Source organism: Lepeophtheirus salmonis, chromosome 6 (genome assembly GCF_016086655.4).
Source record: "Lepeophtheirus salmonis chromosome 6, UVic_Lsal_1.4, whole genome shotgun sequence".
In the NCBI taxonomy this organism is placed as follows: Eukaryota; Metazoa; Arthropoda; class Copepoda; order Siphonostomatoida; family Caligidae; genus Lepeophtheirus; species Lepeophtheirus salmonis.
In genome coordinates this window covers 41,340,043-41,357,613 of record NC_052136.2, presented here as the reverse complement: position 1 = coordinate 41,357,613, position 17,571 = coordinate 41,340,043, and the positions used below count along the sequence as shown (strand labels likewise).

General features: G+C 32.6%; 4 protein-coding genes across 4 annotated transcripts; 1 reads left to right on the top strand and 3 right to left on the bottom strand.

Moving 5' to 3' along the window:
• Window positions 1-1,021: 1,021 nt before the first annotated feature.
• On the bottom strand, window positions 1,022-8,359 carry LOC121120697 (patched domain-containing protein 3). The gene is made up of 6 exons (XM_040715560.2): window positions 8,134-8,359; window positions 6,190-6,410; window positions 3,204-3,617; window positions 2,227-3,152; window positions 1,846-2,156; window positions 1,022-1,756 (listed from the first exon to the last, which is right to left on the bottom strand). The coding sequence occupies exons 1-6, from the start codon at window positions 8,229-8,231 to the stop codon at window positions 1,117-1,119; spliced, it is 2,610 nt and encodes an 869-aa protein (XP_040571494.1). The 5' UTR covers window positions 8,232-8,359; the 3' UTR covers window positions 1,022-1,116.
• Window positions 8,360-12,152: 3,793 nt separating this feature from the next.
• On the bottom strand, window positions 12,153-15,276 carry LOC121119446 (tetratricopeptide repeat protein 7B). The gene is made up of 6 exons (XM_040714107.2): window positions 14,946-15,276; window positions 14,361-14,875; window positions 13,178-14,296; window positions 12,766-13,102; window positions 12,564-12,708; window positions 12,153-12,497 (listed from the first exon to the last, which is right to left on the bottom strand). The coding sequence occupies exons 1-6, from the start codon at window positions 15,274-15,276 to the stop codon at window positions 12,221-12,223; spliced, it is 2,724 nt and encodes a 907-aa protein (XP_040570041.1). The 3' UTR covers window positions 12,153-12,220.
• Window positions 15,277-15,284: 8 nt separating this feature from the next.
• On the bottom strand, window positions 15,285-15,797 carry Snapin (SNAP associated protein). Its single transcript, XM_040714889.1, has 2 exons — window positions 15,549-15,797; window positions 15,285-15,464 (listed from the first exon to the last, which is right to left on the bottom strand). Exons 1-2 carry the CDS (start codon window positions 15,795-15,797, stop codon window positions 15,285-15,287), a joined length of 429 nt encoding a protein of 142 aa, XP_040570823.1.
• Window positions 15,798-15,992: 195 nt separating this feature from the next.
• Window positions 15,993-17,356, top strand: mRpL35 (mitochondrial ribosomal protein L35). Its single transcript, XM_040714104.2, has 3 exons — window positions 15,993-16,511; window positions 16,574-16,901; window positions 16,960-17,356. Exons 1-3 carry the CDS (start codon window positions 16,340-16,342, stop codon window positions 17,219-17,221), a joined length of 762 nt encoding a protein of 253 aa, XP_040570038.1. The 5' UTR covers window positions 15,993-16,339; the 3' UTR covers window positions 17,222-17,356.
• The last annotated feature ends 215 nt before the right edge of the window (window positions 17,357-17,571 follow it).

Genomic DNA, 17,571 nt, shown 5'->3' with positions numbered 1-17,571 from the left:
CACTTAAGACCAAACCAAAAAATAAAAATTCAGTGGTGTACCGAGTCTCAACACTAGTATTTATCTCTCTAGGGTCCTTTTTTTTTTTTGCCTTTGGAAACATAATGATAATGAATAAAAATCAAACATCAAAATTTAATCTCAACTCCTTTGCATTCAATGTCAGTGGTTGTTATAAATTAAGATTTAAATGGAAAAACTCGTAGTTTTTTAAATTGTTATAAAAAAAAAAGAATTTACCGAAAAGAGATTAAATCCACCCATAGTTAGCTTCTTCTTCTTATAGATCATATATATTTCCAAAAATTGCAGTAATAAATATCAAAGGGTAAGAAAGAATTTATTTGATGCAAAATCCATCAGAAACCAACACAAAATCCTAAATTAAATGTTCAAGTGTCATTCTTTTTTTTCAAATACTTTAATTTATAAAAATAATTCTCAAAAATCATATTGAAAAAAAAGGAAGGTTAGTAACATCCCTAATCAACTCATTGATCATTTAATGATTAATACACTACTTTTTCACACTGAGGAAGAAAAATAAATAGCAATTATTCCTCTTTTTCTTACATACAACAACTATTATTAGTTATTACCATCAGTGAAATGATTCCTGACACGCGAACCCTCCTGAAAGCGTCTTTTTTTAAGTAATAATCTCGATGTTCATACATAACATTTTTCATTTAAAATATAATATATGTATATAGTACACATAAATCTATCTCATTAAAGCCTTATGATGCATTTTCTCATTTAATTTTTGCACTTCACCTTGTTAAACCAATTTATTTACGTTAATGATTATTTCTTCGAAAAGTTTTCACCACTTACTTTTTGTTTTTAATGTATTCTCGAGGCCCTCGCTCTCATCATTCTATATACATGCAGAATCCCTACGTTAATTAAAATTGAATGAAGGCGAATCTTGTGCCTATGAACATACTAATAGAGATGTATAATGATAAAATTACTTTTTTATTGCAGCGTCAAAGAATTAGAGATTTATGAGGCATAGTTAAAAGACTAGGTTTTGTATTTCATGAGTATGAGTAAAAACAAAAAGATAATTGCCTCACTTTTGAGGTTCTGGTATGATAAATGAAAATTTCCTTATTTCTTTGTCGAATCTTGGACCTGTCGATAGACTGGTCCAATAAAACTAAGTAAAACAGGCAAAAAAATCAATCCATGATATAATCCAAAGAGTACCACGAGAAAAAATATTTTGAAAAATGTTGTAAATACGATGGAACTCGAATTTGCAAGGAGGATAAATGCAAGGAACGTACTGATTCCACCACTGAGGACTGCTGGACCCACTTTTGTAAGGGAATCCTTCACCTTTTCCCCCCTACTGGATTTACTTGAATGAATATAACCATGCGCAATGTGCGCAGAGTAGTCCACAGCTAATCCAAGGGACACGGTTAATAAAACTGCAGAGGCTGTATCGATGCTCACACCCCAAAAATACATGTAGCCCGTCACATCTATGATGGACAGGAGTATGGACAGGAGAACATAGATAGAGGTGAGTGCGTCTGCCAAAAGAAATAAAGCTGCAATAAACACTGTCATGAGAGCCAAGAGTATGTTCCGTGTTAGCTCAGATAGAATTATATCCAAGGTTATGAGGTTTGAATACTGAGTTGCGTGTGGGAATATGAGTCCATTTCGTTCTCCTTCAATTTTCTCTCCGATTTGGTATATTTTCTTCATTGATTGGATCTGGTCTTGGACTCTCGTCTTCCTGAAAATAAATTTATTTGATGTCAAATTAATAATTAATGAATTTGATGTCAAATAATATATGTAAATGTAATAGACGTAGAACCTCACTTTATGTGTTGAAAATAAAGCACAAAAGCGGATAACTTCACATCCTCTGTAGTATCCCCACATACTGGCTTTTGACTCGCTTTGAATTTAACTGCCCAATCAAAGGGAACCCTTGATGTATATAAAAAGTTTGTGAGGGATGAGTATTGAAAATTGGTTGTACTGTTTATGGTCTTTGAAAAAGCTTTATGAAAGGTTCGGAGACTATTCTCCTCAATAAACTCAGAATTTTTTAACTCCTCATAAACTTTCTCTATTTCAACCAAAGAGTTATTTGGATTGAGAATATAGAACTGTCCTGGAATTCCACCCTAACATAAATTGAAAAACAAAAAATATCAATACATTAAAAATACACTCAAAGGAAACGAACAATCTTACCAATTTTTGGAAATGCTGTTCTGAGGCCTTAAAATAGGACAAGAGCTTAGATTCTGGATTAATATATGATTTTGGATCGAACTTTGGTTCTATTAAAGTAAGTCCGTATACTCCAAATCCAAAGACAACGATTGTTACAATAATGGCTAGACCTCTAAAGAATAAGGAGTCAATGAGGACACCCGAACATGAGAACAGTCTCTCTGCAAAAGATTTTCTCGTGTAACAGGGTACCCAAGATGATTTTTTTATGATACACGGCAAACAGGCATCACGGTGGCTTTCAACTCTCCTTGCATCAATTACGAACCATCCCAGAAAAAAGGTCATGATGTAGAAGTAGACAAAGAATATTCCTGCTGAAGAGTAGAGACAAAAATTTCTAAGGGCCGGAAGTTGACTAAATCCTCCGATGCCAAAAGCCAAAATATCTGTAAGTGATGTGACTGTAATGGCTACACCTGCTGATTTCATGATGTTACCAATGTAACTATCCATTTTATTCTCTCCTTCCTCATCATCGTTTTGCTTCACATTCTTGGAAGCTTGAACGATGACAAACATATCATCAATACCAATACCAAGCAGCATGAAGGGTAGGATAGAATTCATAGGAGTTGCATATACAGACAACAGTTGAAAAATGCCTACAGAAGAGGCGTAGCCCATTCCTACACATGCAATCCCCACAACTGCTAAGTAAAATTTATGTTCCAGGGTGTTCATCTCGCCCAGATTAAAAATGATGTAGACAAAAACAATTAAATATCCAAAAATAAAGAGTTGAACATCATTTTCCATTCCGTTTTGAAACTCGGCTCGAAAGATGCTAGAGCTAAACAATGTCACACTCAGATTGCTGCTCTCATCCCCGAAACTATAATTAAAGACATGCTCTTTGACACTCTTTTCCCAAATTGGAATGCCTAAATAAAATTTAATGTAAATATGTATTTCTAATAAGGAAACAAAATTACCATTTTTATCCGAGCTGTTTGTTTTGATCGAGTAACTTAAAAGAAGGGCTTTTGCTCCCTTCAAAGTCCCATTGTCATTGAACATCTTTGACCCAATTATTGGGCGAAAAGGTCTTCGAAAAAGCTTGCTGATTGCCAAATCCTGACTTAAAGCATCTAAAATATCTTCATCCGTGAGTTGGGCAATAATGGACGCCTCCTTACTACTTTCATCGCTCGTCCAGATTTCAAATATACTTTTGGCAGAGCACAGCCATTCTGCATTGGCTAATGCTCTACAAATTTCACTTGGAGGTGTCGAAATTGGAACTGTGACTCGTTCTTTGAAGCAAAGGTCTTTGAATGTTTCATTAGATGGAGCTTTTAAATTAATTATAGAGGAGTGAAGCTTATAAACGGCATTTAGTTCCTTGGCTGAGCATATAAAAAACATAAGTGTTAGAATTTGAAATAAAGTTATTCCTTAAAAAATGTAATTCCCTCCCACGGCCGAAAAAATCGTAAATATAGGTAAAAATCCAGACAAACTTTACGCCACTCATTTGAACTTTCTACCTAAAACTACGTTTCCTTCACTTCCTACGTTAATCTTCCTTCTATTATTTATTTGAAGCTGCATAAGGTGGACATTTAAATCATATAAAGTCATATTTCATTAACTACTTTACCTAGGGGCATATGTGGTTTAGCTAAAAATGACATAAGCGTTAGAAAAAGCATAGACAAAAAAATCTTTTTTCACAATATTTCTTATTTTATCAGATTTTTCAATTTATATAGAAGAAAGAAATTACAGTTTGAGTCCTAAAAGATGTCCATAACTAACCAATGATCATTGGATCTCAAAAAAAATGAAAATAACTTTTCTAAATAGTAATATATATATATTTTACCATAATAATAAATAAAAATTATCGAAACAGAGGGTAGTCCTCACTAAGGTAGATAATGTAAAAAAATATATTAATGAAAAATGACACCATAACATCGACCAACAAAATCCCCCGTTTTAGTATCTTGAAATCAAATTAGACTAAACTTATTATAATTTAAGTCCCTAATTCCAAATATGGGCAAATCTTTCATTCATCAGGTTTTGTCATTATAGGTCATTCTTAGGATTTAAAGTTTTTTTAGCACGTTATGTCCAAAATAGAGATAAGTAGTTTGAATACATTTCAAAGCCTAACCTTACAGATTTTCAAACTCCTTTTATAATTTTAAATTTTCTTCCTTTGAATTAAAAAAATGATATTTTTTCTTAAAATTAATAAAGAGAGCTGTAAAATACTTCATTTCATAGCTAAAAATCTTAAGCTTAATTTAAAGTAAAGTGAAATATTTCATAGCTAAATTTCTTTTTTGGATAAATTTTATTTGAAAATTAATTTAGTTATCGTAGAGGGCCATTAAAAGAAAAGAAGAATAAAAGAGTAGCACAACTCGCTTTTTTAACATTCTGTTAGTCAATATCTATGTTATAATATGGTAAGTAAACGGAGTAGAAAATATACCCCAAAAATAAAGTGTATTCAATTACAGTATAGTTGAATAATTATAATTAATAATAGTCACTTAAATTTTGTGTCATTTTTTAAAATTATTCCGTTCATTTTGCACTCGTAAATATCAATTAAAATGCAAAAAAACAAAACTTGAATGAATATAAAACATCAATAAATCCTTATTTTAAAATAATATTGACAACTTGAGTAGTTTGGGGTTTCAACCAGATATTATTTGTCATTCTTCAAGCAAAAACATTATACTTTTATTTTTGATAAAATTTTCTGTGAAATTTTATTTCTGTGTTTAAATTTTGGGGATCAAAATAGTACTCATCAGTTTTAATGAGATTGTGTATATTATAATTACATAACTGAATAGTTACAAAATCCTATTATATTAAAAAAAGAATAATCCAAGAAATCCAAAAAAAAAAAAAAAAAAGGAAAGACTTTTAAGCTAATTAAATTCAGTAAACCTCCATTGAAAATAGCTAAATATACAACAACAAAAAAAACCTAAATAAGGCATTATCAACATAAATAAAGAATAGTATATAATCTCATTTTATTTTTCAGGAGTAAGCTGAAAAGTTATGAAATGTAGATTTAAAGAAATAATAGGGATGTTAATAACTTTGGGGTGCATAATATCCCCATTCACTAATGTAGAGTTAAATAAACTAAAATACAATGTATTATCTCTCCAGCTGTTTTTGTCAGTTTACTCTGATTTAAAAGGGCTGAAAGTGATATCAATACATCATCATTATCTTGCCAAATCTTCACATATTTACCATAAGTTGCTTTTTCCGCTTTTCTTTACCAGAGTAGAGGTTCTGAGGGGATAAAAAAGCTTGTCGTATAGGACAGAAAGTGAGAGAGGATTTATAAAAGAAAATGTCAAATTCAAAATAATAAATTAGAATTCCCTAAGGGATAAAGCATAACAGTGATAATTAATTTATTGTACGACGTTATCTTTAAATATAAGAAATGTATTTTTCCGAAAACCGATACAGATGAATTTTGAGTTGATTCACCACTTATTTATACCCATTTTTAGAATAGTTGGAAAGCTTTTAAATGCATAAGTATAAGTAGAAAATTGACTGTCAATATTAATAGAACTGCACCTTTGATTTGTTGGGTAACAAGATTCAATAGAGGTTAATGTTCTAACACAGTATATGTCTATGAATTAATTCATTCTATGGATAATATTATAAAATAAAAGTGTCTATGTTGACCATTTATTATTACTTTATGAAAAAAAAAAAAAATTGAAATATATTTTGAAAACTCCGTTGTTAAAAAGTAGTTTCTTGAAGAATAGGAGATAATTTACTGGAGCTATGTTGGATCAAATTAGGTGCTGGATCCTCCCAATAATGTTTTACTTATACTAGAAAAAAACACCAAATAATGACGTGCCTCATCATGCTATTTAATTACCTATGAGTAAACTTTTAAGACCATACCTCTTAGAATATTGACCTCAGACTCCACTATAACCTGTGTCACTGTAGCTGCATTTACAGCATCCGAGTTGAGATCCTTTATTTTTTTAGTGTTTTGAACATAGTAAGAGTCTTGAGGGAGCCAAATTTTTGTTGGATCCGATTCTGTGACATAGTCGATAAATCCCAAAGTAGATGCAATAAAAATCCCCAAACTCAAACCAATAAATACATAGCTGTATCTAGAATTAAAGAAAGCTTCATGTTACTCAATTCATATCACTTATCTCTAGGATACGTCGTCTACATATAAACAAATTAATTGTCTTCCTAATTATTTATGAATGAGACTATTGATATGCCTATAGATTATGAGTGAACTATGAATAAATTAATTGAGCATTCAACGTAGTTTATATCTCTCCCTCCCTTTCAAATTGTATTTCACTCTTGTTAAATGTTTCAATACCCACTTGAATATTTCCCGTATAACTAATCCATTAATTCAATTACATTTTATTTAGTCCTTATCTTACCTATTAAATAATGCATCATTATACACTGAATATCGATAAATGTCAAACTAGGAGTTTAAAACCTTTTGCAATATGAACAATGATTGCTTTCTTACAGAAAAGTATCAAAAAGTGAAGATGAATATTAATTTATTTCTCAAAAAAAAACTCACTACAGATTTAGTAGTTGCTTTTCCATTTATTATAAATACCATATGACAACCTGACACTGAACAGGCCTAGTTTTAAATACGTTGCCCTACGTAGCATCAAGTCTGAATCTTTCCTTATTTCAAATGCATTTGGAAAAAATGTATTTACAAAAAACATAAGAAATTATTTTCTGAAACTAATTTCCATTATGGTTTTTTGTTTTGTTTTTGGAAAATCAATAACAAGAATATGAAAAAAAAAGTTATGTTATAGAAAAAAAAGATTCAAAATTTTTGGAAGTGTCCTCCTTTTTTTTATGTTGTGACCAGTAGCCGTGGGGTAGTCTGACCCTTCCCCCTCTTCCAATAAATATTTTATAGGGTGCAAAATTTAGGAGGGAAAATCAAAAAGTTAGGTGGGAAAATCAAAAAATAAGAAGCACAATATATTTCCCAGAAAAAAACAAGAATCATTTTTTTTTTCTAAAAAATAAACAAGATTCGATATGAAAATTGAAATCATGATGATGTTTCGGTCATCAACTTGGATTCAAACTTTTCAATATCAGATGAAAAAACATTGAAAACCAAATTGAAGTAAGTCATTATTTTTGTCATAAAAAATACTATATCTTGACCATGAAATGGTGTAATTCAGATTTTTTTAAATTAACTGTACCCAAAATTTCATATATGAAATTTTTTACTAACAGTTAAATCATTGAATCGATTTTCAAAGTAATTTGCAATTACAGTCAAGAGTATACTGGGCCCAAAAGGATAGATCAATCAATTATTGTTCGTTTAGATAGACACCGCAAATTTATTTCAAATACGGGTTTCTCTGTCAATCAACTTCACTGAATCCTACTCATAATATTTAAAGGGTAGTAGGAAGCAATTTTTATCTGAGGGTGCATATGTGCACATATCTTTATGATAGTACACGTATAAAATGGTAATGGGAGATATCAAAAAAGGGTTCTTTTGTTATTGCATGTCTTCATGTGTATTCAATATTTGGAAGATATGGATTTTACCTAAATATGTGAAATCATCAAATAAAAAAGTCCTATGTACAGGACATTGGTTGAAAAAGGTGAATAACCTATTTCTGTTTTCCTACGCATACTCACGTTACTCTCAAATATATAAGCCTATATAAACCAAAAAGTAGATTCATGATAACTATTTTTAGAAAAATTAAAGATCAACAGATAAATAAGTATATTTATTTGTTTTTATAAATATTTTTCGCCAAACAACAACTAAGAATACAAAACAAAAATAATACCTACTTGGCCACAATCACCCCGTATTGGTAAAAGATCCAATTTATCCCATGATTCACTCTCTCATGGCATGTATGGAAGGGTTTTACGTTGATAAACTGCATGTTGAATGACTTTACTACTTCAGAGGGAATTTTCAACTAATCTTAATTAGTACAAAAGTCATGTTTATATAGTATTATGTTGTTTTCAGGTAGAGCTGGTTTTAGGAGAAAGGTTGAGGAGGTATGGAAAAAAATAGCTACAAACATAATTTGACATTCTATAATGATGAATGAGAAAAAAATATTCCAAATTTGGAATTAATTATACTAAATGTGTTGCATCATTAATTGAATTCGTCCCAATGATGGCATCAAATAATAATGATAAATCAATCACCAGTATTCATTTTTTTTTATTTGCATTTCAATTTTGAGCGGGAGGAAAAAAAAAGAAGCAATAAACCATTTTCTAATCCTTCATCACTGATCCAGGATTTGTCTTCACTTTGTTTATACACCCCACTTTTCCAAATTCTTTTATTTTAATCAACAATTAATAGATAACAAACAATATTAAACTGAATTTAACAGAGCTTAGGAATAAACAAATAAATAAAAGAGCTCTTGTTAAACTTCTTATCAGGCGTTGCCAATTTTTTCGCCCAATTTATATCTGCAAAAATTAAACAAAACCATCAAATTTTCTTGAAAATAAAAATATTCAAAATTTAGCTCAATTAATCAAATATTAGGGATATTTTTTTAGTACATAGTAGGTTTTCAATGCATTACATAATCAATGTATAAAATATACAAATATATATTTTTTTTTTAAGAAAAAAACATCAGGTCGATTGAGAAAGCCCCTCAATTAATTATGGATACTTTTAGAAAGTTTGAGAGGACATAATATGTATAACTTGGTTCAAATCGGGGAAAAAAATATTTTAAACAAAATACTACAAGCGAGGAGGGTATAATTCTAAAAATATGAAGATTAAAAGATTGAAATATGAAATTTTGACAAAATATATCAATCAATTTTGAGAGATAACGTTGTAGAATATGTACTTAGATAAGAATATTTTCCTTGGTGATACGTACACGTTAAGACTGTTGTATCTCTTCAAAATCAGCAAACAATCAATGAAAAAGGAAGTAATCTAATGGTTTCTATTTCATAACAGTGCCGTCATCACGGTTTTGTTATTGGGGGCTTGATTTTGTTATTGGAGTGACTATGAATGACTCACCATTAATATGGTTAATAAATAATACTACTGAAAAAATTATTTGGAACGAGCCCATCCCCCCCCCACCCATTGATTTCTCCCAGCATAAATAAACAATCCTAAGTAACAATATTGGGACAATTGTAGATTTGTGCGAGTACATATTTTCATCCCTAAACTCTCAGTTATCATTCAAACAAAAACCTAAACAAATAATTTTTAAAAAGAGTGTGTTCAAAAACGTCAAAAACTTAAGGCATTAGAGATGTAGTTCTTGAAAAAGAGTTTCATCTGTCGAGGTTTGGTTGATAAATATGATTTTTAATCTTGATTTCATGATAAAATTATAATCAATTCAATGCATTTAATGATTAATCTCCAAATAACATTCAACAGTTGGGAACAAGAAAAATACAGAAGACTAACCCTAATATATATTTCTATTTCCCCCCCCCCTTTTTGACAGTCGAGTTTACAAGTAGATAAAAAAGCTCGATGTGAAAAGGCATTTTACTGTGTTTTAACAATCAAATAATAACTAAGTATAGTTTAGAAATGTAGACAATTGCTTAAAGAAAATATATGAAAAATCCAACCGTCCTCAACGGTCATATTTAGTGATGCAAATCATATGTATTTTTTGGAATTGGTAATCTGAAGAATGAATTTTCTTTTCCTCTGCTGTTGTCATTATTATTTAACTCCTCAGTAGTGAACTTCCTTTTCTACTAAATTAAATTATATTGAAAATGTGTGTGTTCAGAGAAGACGGACAGTAACATTGTGGATTTGTTGCAGAATTATAATTGTTTGTACTTGTTGGACACAGAGTAGAATTGAGGATCGACATCGGAGTAATTCTTCTCAATGTCCTTGTTTATTTCATTCTCCCCTTCATTCCTCATCAAAGCTGATTATAGCTGATCTAATAAAACATCATGGCAGCTAAGCTGCTCTCCTCCAAAACATTCTTTAAATAGTCAGGGTTACCATACGATTTTTTGGTTTCTTTTTTCAACGCACCAAAAATACACATAATGTTCATCACTAGTCATATCCAGGCTTTTATGCCGTTCTCTTCAGCGTACACACACTAATTGAGATTAAGTACAGTAAAAATGTCACTCTAACATATCAGTAGATCATTATGCTCCCTTATGACAACATACATTTGTCTTCTTTTAATCAGTAACAAAAACGTTGTGACCTTGTGTGTATTTTTTGCAATTTAAAACGGTAAAATATAAAATGCGTTTTTGGTCTAAAGTGGTCGAACACACTACTCGATTCGTCTAAAAGTTTAGAAAACCTGTGGGAACAGGATGTTGAAGACCTACTTACTATGATTTCCATCAAGCTTTGTGACCCGGAGGCGATCAAAATTGTCCGAAATCCAGCTTTGTCAAGGAAAATAAACAAAGAGAATTGAAAAGAATCCAGGCAAATCGATGAATGTGATCGCTGACAGCATCAACTTGACAATCCCGTTCAACTACCCATTATGCCCTCAATGAAGACAAACAGTACAATAGCTATGAACGTCGCAAATCCCCTCAAAAGTGAGGAAAGTGTCACCCGAACCAAGGCTTTTATCAAACTAAAACAGAAGCCTACCGTGAAAGATCTTGTCTGGTTCTTATCAGATGAGAACATTTCTGTCCAGCCCAGAAACATAACTCGAGGAACAATAGATGGTATCAAAAATTGCTTATTACATTCTTAGGATCATGAAGGCCAAATACCCACAGCAAGTTATGGTTGTTGTCGTTTTAGGTCACCTTATGCTCCCCTTCATCTTTTATAGAAGGGACAGGGTCAAGATTTAGGAAGTAAAAGTGAGAAAATTCATAAATTTAGTACTACAAAATACTTAACCGTTTTAAGTATTGATACGCAAGGTTGATTTTTAACGTTTGGGCCCAGTTGGGTTCATAATTTGCAAATTGTTGCAGGTGGCTCAATATTCCAAAAGTATAATATTTTTTCAACATACATAATAATTTTTTTATTAAAAATAATTGAGATACATTTTTATAGAGCCCCCTTTAATGTCTAGAGGCCTTATTATCCCCATGCTTGGGTTTTTCAAATCCTGGTTTAAATCATACATCCCGCTACTGGTATGCAATTATTTTTGAATGAATATTTATGAAAGGAACATTTCAACTTATTTGAAAAAGATATATTATAGATAAAATAATTGCTTTATCAGCTCTTCATATTTCACAATAACCATATTTAAAAAAGTAAAAAAAATATTAACCTTGATTTCTTGAATTTTTTTGAAGTACTATTGGAACGGAACTCTAAAATCTAAATTCTACTGGACATAGCACTTCCGTGGGACCTGCTCATGAAAATGGCATTATCCTATGTTAGTTTACTTCTTCTTCACGAAAAGCTTCTTGAGCGAAAGTTACGCTATAAAGGGCATACAATTATTAGAATTTAGTGTTCGCCAGGAAAGTTTTTGAACCAACGAAGGTCTAATAAAATTTGAGCAACTCTGGTCGATTAAAATACTTACAAAATATGGTTATTCAAAAAGCATAATAGCTGAAGGATCTGGTATGCGTATAGAGCATAATAATGTGTCATGTTAAAAAATTTCACGCTCATCTCCTCATACTAAAAATTGCTTCCTACGACCCTAGAAAGTGTCATTTTTTACAGGTTGATGTATAAAAATAAACGCATATAGTAACATCAAAGTATCATAAAAGAAAAAGCCAATCCAAATATTATTTGATTAAGTTTTAACAAGCAAATTTATATATTCATGCCATATATTAGATATTACATAAATATATCCTAATAATAATAAATTTATTTCATTTTTAATTATTTTACTTATAACAATAAATTAAAGTGAAAGAGCTACTCAAATACTAAAGGTATAGTTGTAAAAGGTAAAATGGGTGAGGAGGTTTGAACAGACAAAGATATGGCATGACAATTAGAGGATCGACTAAATAACTTTTTAGCCTCCTCAAGCAAAAAATTCCTACTCTCTTCTGACGGAGTTGACTCTGACTCCTCTTTAATATGAACCGTATCATTAGGTTCATCCTCATACGACTCCATAATTTCTAGAGCAATTGCCTCTGTTACTTCCCCTGTTAAACGCCAAAGGGACTCGTTGTTGGGGTCCAGCCTAAGACATAAGTATAAGCGTTTATTAATTATAACCAAATGATATGCTATGAAAAATTGGACGTACCTTAAACCAGTTTTTAAAGTTTGTTCTGCCAATCTATGGTAACCCTGAGCTGTGTATACTTTAGCTAAGTAATAGAGCCCATTGATAAAAGATGGATTTACTCCAAGACAATTTTCAAAACATTGTTGAGCATCTGAAAGCTCTCCTATTCAATGGCAAGAAATAATATATATTTAAGATATATTGTCAAATCATGCATTACCTATTTTCTCATTGATAAGTCCCTTTACATACATGATGTGATGATTCAATGGAGAAATCTGTTTTGCTTCATTTACACATAGATCCGCAGCCTCTACATTTCCTTGATGAAGATGCAACTCTGCTGCTAATAGCCATATCCTCATTTGAGCATACGAGGACGAAGAATAGTTCTCTTTGGAAATAAATTGATGACTAGAAGACAAAGAACTTGCTACTTCGCTCAAAGTTCTTTCTATATGTGAGGCTGTTATACTTTGGGCATGGAGTGAAACAGAGTCCTTGTCAGAAAGAGCATCATATGCACTTGATGAAGAGGGGTTTTTTGTAAAGGAGTTCTATAAAAATATAATCGTAATTTAACGTGTTAAGTTTTAGTATAAAAATAAAAATAAATATATGAATAAACTCACTTGATCATAGTTTAAATTCTGCCATTGACTAAGCATTTTCTTTACTGTTAAAATGGCAACACTGGGTCCTTTGACAACTTCTTCTAAATTAACTTTCAGAGTCATTAAAGCAATAGAGTCAGGGTACTCTTCCAATGTCTGAGTCGTAAGTTCTAGAGCAGCCTCACGCTCCCCTGAAGCAGATAGAAGTAAAATAAACAAATGCAGAGAAGCAAGATGATCAGGTTGAAGCTTCAAGGCTCGACGAACTCTATCACTGGCTTCATGAATTCTTCTTCTTCGCGCCGAATGATAGGCTAAATAAAATTCAGCAAGGTGATCATTAGGATCAAATTTGACTGCATTTTCAAAGCAGTTAGATGCTAAATTCAGAGTTTCATTTCTATCCTTTTCATTCTCTTGTTCGTATGACAATAAAGAATAGCCTATTCCTAAGTACACATTACATCTCCCTTTGTGTAACCCAGATTTATCCTTACTCAATGCTCGTTTTGACCAGTCCAATCCTTCATCGTGCCGAGCCAACTTTTCATAGCATAATCGAGCCATCACCAAGCTTGGCCCAACTTCTTCATCATTCAGATGAGCCACTTGACGATAAACTATCACAGCTCGATAGTATTGCCCCTCTGCTGCGAGGTTTAATGCAAATTGAGTCCATGAATGGCTCTCACCAAATGAAAATTTCATAGACCTTTCCAAGACATCAGACAAAAGATGAAATTGAGAAAATCGAGACAAAGTTACAGATAAAATATCATAAATAACAGTTGCGTTATGATAGGTTCTTTTTCGTGTATCCCTAAACTCTGGACTCTGACTCAAAACAGCTTCTTTACTAGCCAAATATTCGGCAATCAAGAGTAAAAGAACTATTTCCTCAATTCTAGATCTTGGGTGAAAAATGCTGGAGTCATTAAGTGTTCCAACTTGTGTCTGAGAATTAGATTGAACCGCGTGTTTTCGTGGCTTCCAAGGTGAGTCCATTAAATAATTACGTGAAGCAGTTCTTTTTTGATGTTGTGGCGATGATTCAACTTCTGGCTTATGATACGCGACATCACTTACTTGTTGGAGTAAAGTTTCGCTCAATTGCTTGCAAACATTTTGTCTAATGCTCTGCAAATATGGAACATTGTCATTAAGCATAATAAATAATTTACAAATTTAACATTAAACAAACCTTGGTTGATTCTGATTCTTCAGCAAAGAGCATGGTACGAAATCTATTAATTGCTTTATTAATGTCATTCGATCGAATACATAATGCAGGAGCTTTAAGAAGAACAGTCTCTAAAATGTAACCTAATTTATGTTGCACATTATTGAAAGAGGGTATGGGAGATGAAGAGGATCCTCCGGTCCCGACAGAAGTAACAGACCAAGTAGACTGATTTGCAGTTCCAGTTCCGTATCCAGCAGTTGAAGATGCTCTATCCGCCGTTTGAAGGAATAACAAAGTAAGGTCTGCAGCTAATTCGTAAAAACGGAGGATATTATTCTCACGTTCAATCGATTTGTGTTTTGATGTATTTTGAAGGGGTATTTTTTCATAACAAAGGCCTTTGATGGCAAAGGCTTCGGCAATTATTTTTAAACTCCTAGGCGGAAGAGCTTTTTCTTCCAGCATATCTAATTGAGCCTTTTCATAGTACTTTAATGCTTCATTGTAAAGACCTTGAGCAAAATGAATTTTACCTAAATTTGTGATTTCAAGGAAAAGTCAGAAGCATGAACGAAACAAAGATTTATTGAGAGTGACCCTCACCTAATAAAATAAAAGAATCCAAATGAACCCCTAATTTTTTGGCTTCTTCACCAATGGTACGATTAAGACATTGCTTAGCATCTTGAAGTCCTGTTTTTGCTTTAGGTATATTAGTCTCCTTGGGAGGATTTTCTTCTAAAAACTCTTCCAATTTCCCTTCTCCAATTAGAAAGCTTGCCAGAGTTTCAAACTGTTTATCAGGCCTTTGTTTAACTTGCTCAGCAAGATCCACGATTCTCTTCCAGTTACTCTCTTCACGTGAACGCTCGATTTCAATTTCTATGGCAGAAGAGGCACCAAGACGTTTGTGTCCACTCCGTGTGGACGTCATGTTCTCTTTCAATTATCACTGGGTTCAAGTAAAGTTCGACGTTTGGCTGTTTCCTTCATAGACAATTGATGAATACGATTTAAACGCTCTTGAGCGCCCTGAAGAATATTGGAAACAACAAGGACCTTTCGCTTGGAATTGTGTAATTTATCTACGTAGGTCTCTAATTTGACTGGACAGTCTTGTTTCTACGAAGAGGAAAGAAGAAGAGATATAAAAAAAAGTTATTAAAATACGAGTGAATAATGAAGAATCCAAATTTGTTTCTTTACTTTGGCAATTTCCTCTAAATCCGCCGTGAGCTTTTCAATTTGAGTCTTGAGCTCTGTCTGAGCTTGTCGTGTATCGGCTACAGAGGTGTCAATGGACTCAAGAGTGGGTCTGAGCAAGGAAAGGATCCCTTCTGAGAGGGTGTCTCTTGTGGGTTCGAAATGGTTGGACTTGTCCTCGCCTAAAGAGGTGGCTGTGCTTTGAGAATCCTCCTCAAGTAGTGGTGGATCACTCCTCTCTTCTTCCGACATGATTCATCTCTCGTCCTCCATCCAATTCAATTCACCATTACTAATTACTTATAGGATTCACTCAATTCAGACAATTCCACTTTTAACTGCCTTGGAGGCAACTAATAAGGCTCTCAACAAATTATTAATTACAGTCTCTAAGGATTGTATTGACTTATTGAATAGCGATCTAGTATATGATTTTATTAATATAAGTTAAAATTGATGATATGAATGAAATGAATACCGAATACTCTCTATAATAATAAATAATAATTGATTAAGTTAAAGTCTAATCTAAACTTTTAATATGATGACGAAGACGGAGAGCGCACGCGACAGGATAAGGAGTTATATCACTCTACGGCTGCTCCAGTGTTGACTGTTGATAGAGTGGGCATAACGGGATAACGGGGGGAGGACAAGTGGAAGTGGTTCCAAGAAATGACGCAAGAGGACGTACTCATCAAATGACGTCATTCCTTCAAATAAATACAACAAACTCATGTGCCATTTTATGACTTTTTTACTTAGTTCATTAAATTTCAATTAAATGCTTGATTATGAATAGTTTGGTCAACTCCTTCCGCCGTCTCTCCACTTCGTCTCAACTTTTAGCCAATAAGAGAGGGCGAACACAGCCTAGATATTATATGGAGCCTTACCCTGAGGACAGAGGAATTCAACTTTATAACGAAACGAATGGTGAACGTACTAAGCTCAAGGATGCTGAAGGTAAGAGCCACTTCATCTTTGAGTCCTAACCCCTGGCCTCTTATCCTTTATTATTGCAAAAGATCGATTCAAGCGACTGGACTGGGGAATGTACATTCGCACTCGAGCCGGTCGCAGCACCAAGCTTCATAAAATATCTCCTGGCGAAAGGTGGAACCTTCAACAACATGTTTTCACGGCCAGATGGCACACGAGGGACCTCAACAAAATGATGGATAATAGTACCAAGAAGATCCGTCATTTCCCCGAAGATATCTACGATAAATACAACAAAATGGACTTTGCTCTTTACAAAGCACTCAAGACGAAGAATATGGAACGAATTCGAATGCACGGAAATAATGTATATCGCTTTAATAGGTGGAAAGCACATCGCTCAATCCAATCAAAGTAAGTTCTGCTAGAATAAAAATCATTACTTTCCGTTCTATAATGCACGGTCTCCTAGGTATAATACGGTCGAAAAAGAGACATATGAGCCCCCAGGGTTTCTACAGGTAGTCAAAGACAACAAAGGTGTATTCTTACCCAGTGAAAAGGATCAATTTCCTCTTGTTGAAGCCGAACCTCACTTTCATAGAGATCCCATTCAAACGGGGGGACGTTGTCGTAAGCTCATAGAGCTTAGGGACTTGGAGCAATTCTGTGGTAGAATGAAACCCTGGAATCCGCTTCTTAGACGAAGACTGTTTATGGGCTCTAAGCGATAGTTCTCCTTATTCCCTCCTTTATATTTTCTCTTCATGCTCTATAGTTATCATTATATTTAATACTCGTTGAATAATCATCTTTATTTCATTCTTTTTTTGGAAATATAGATAGATATTTATTATCAAAAAATTAAATCACTATATGTATTTTGAATAAATCTTTTAACATTTTGTATAAAAACAGAAGAAGAAGAAAAGGATTGAGGGGGAATAACAACAAAAAGTAATTATGCTTGAAATTAAATAACGACAGTTTATATAAAATAACTATTCAATGAAATCATATAATTAAGATACGTTATGTTGAATGGCACAGAGCAATTGAACAAACAAAATATTAAAGAAATTAA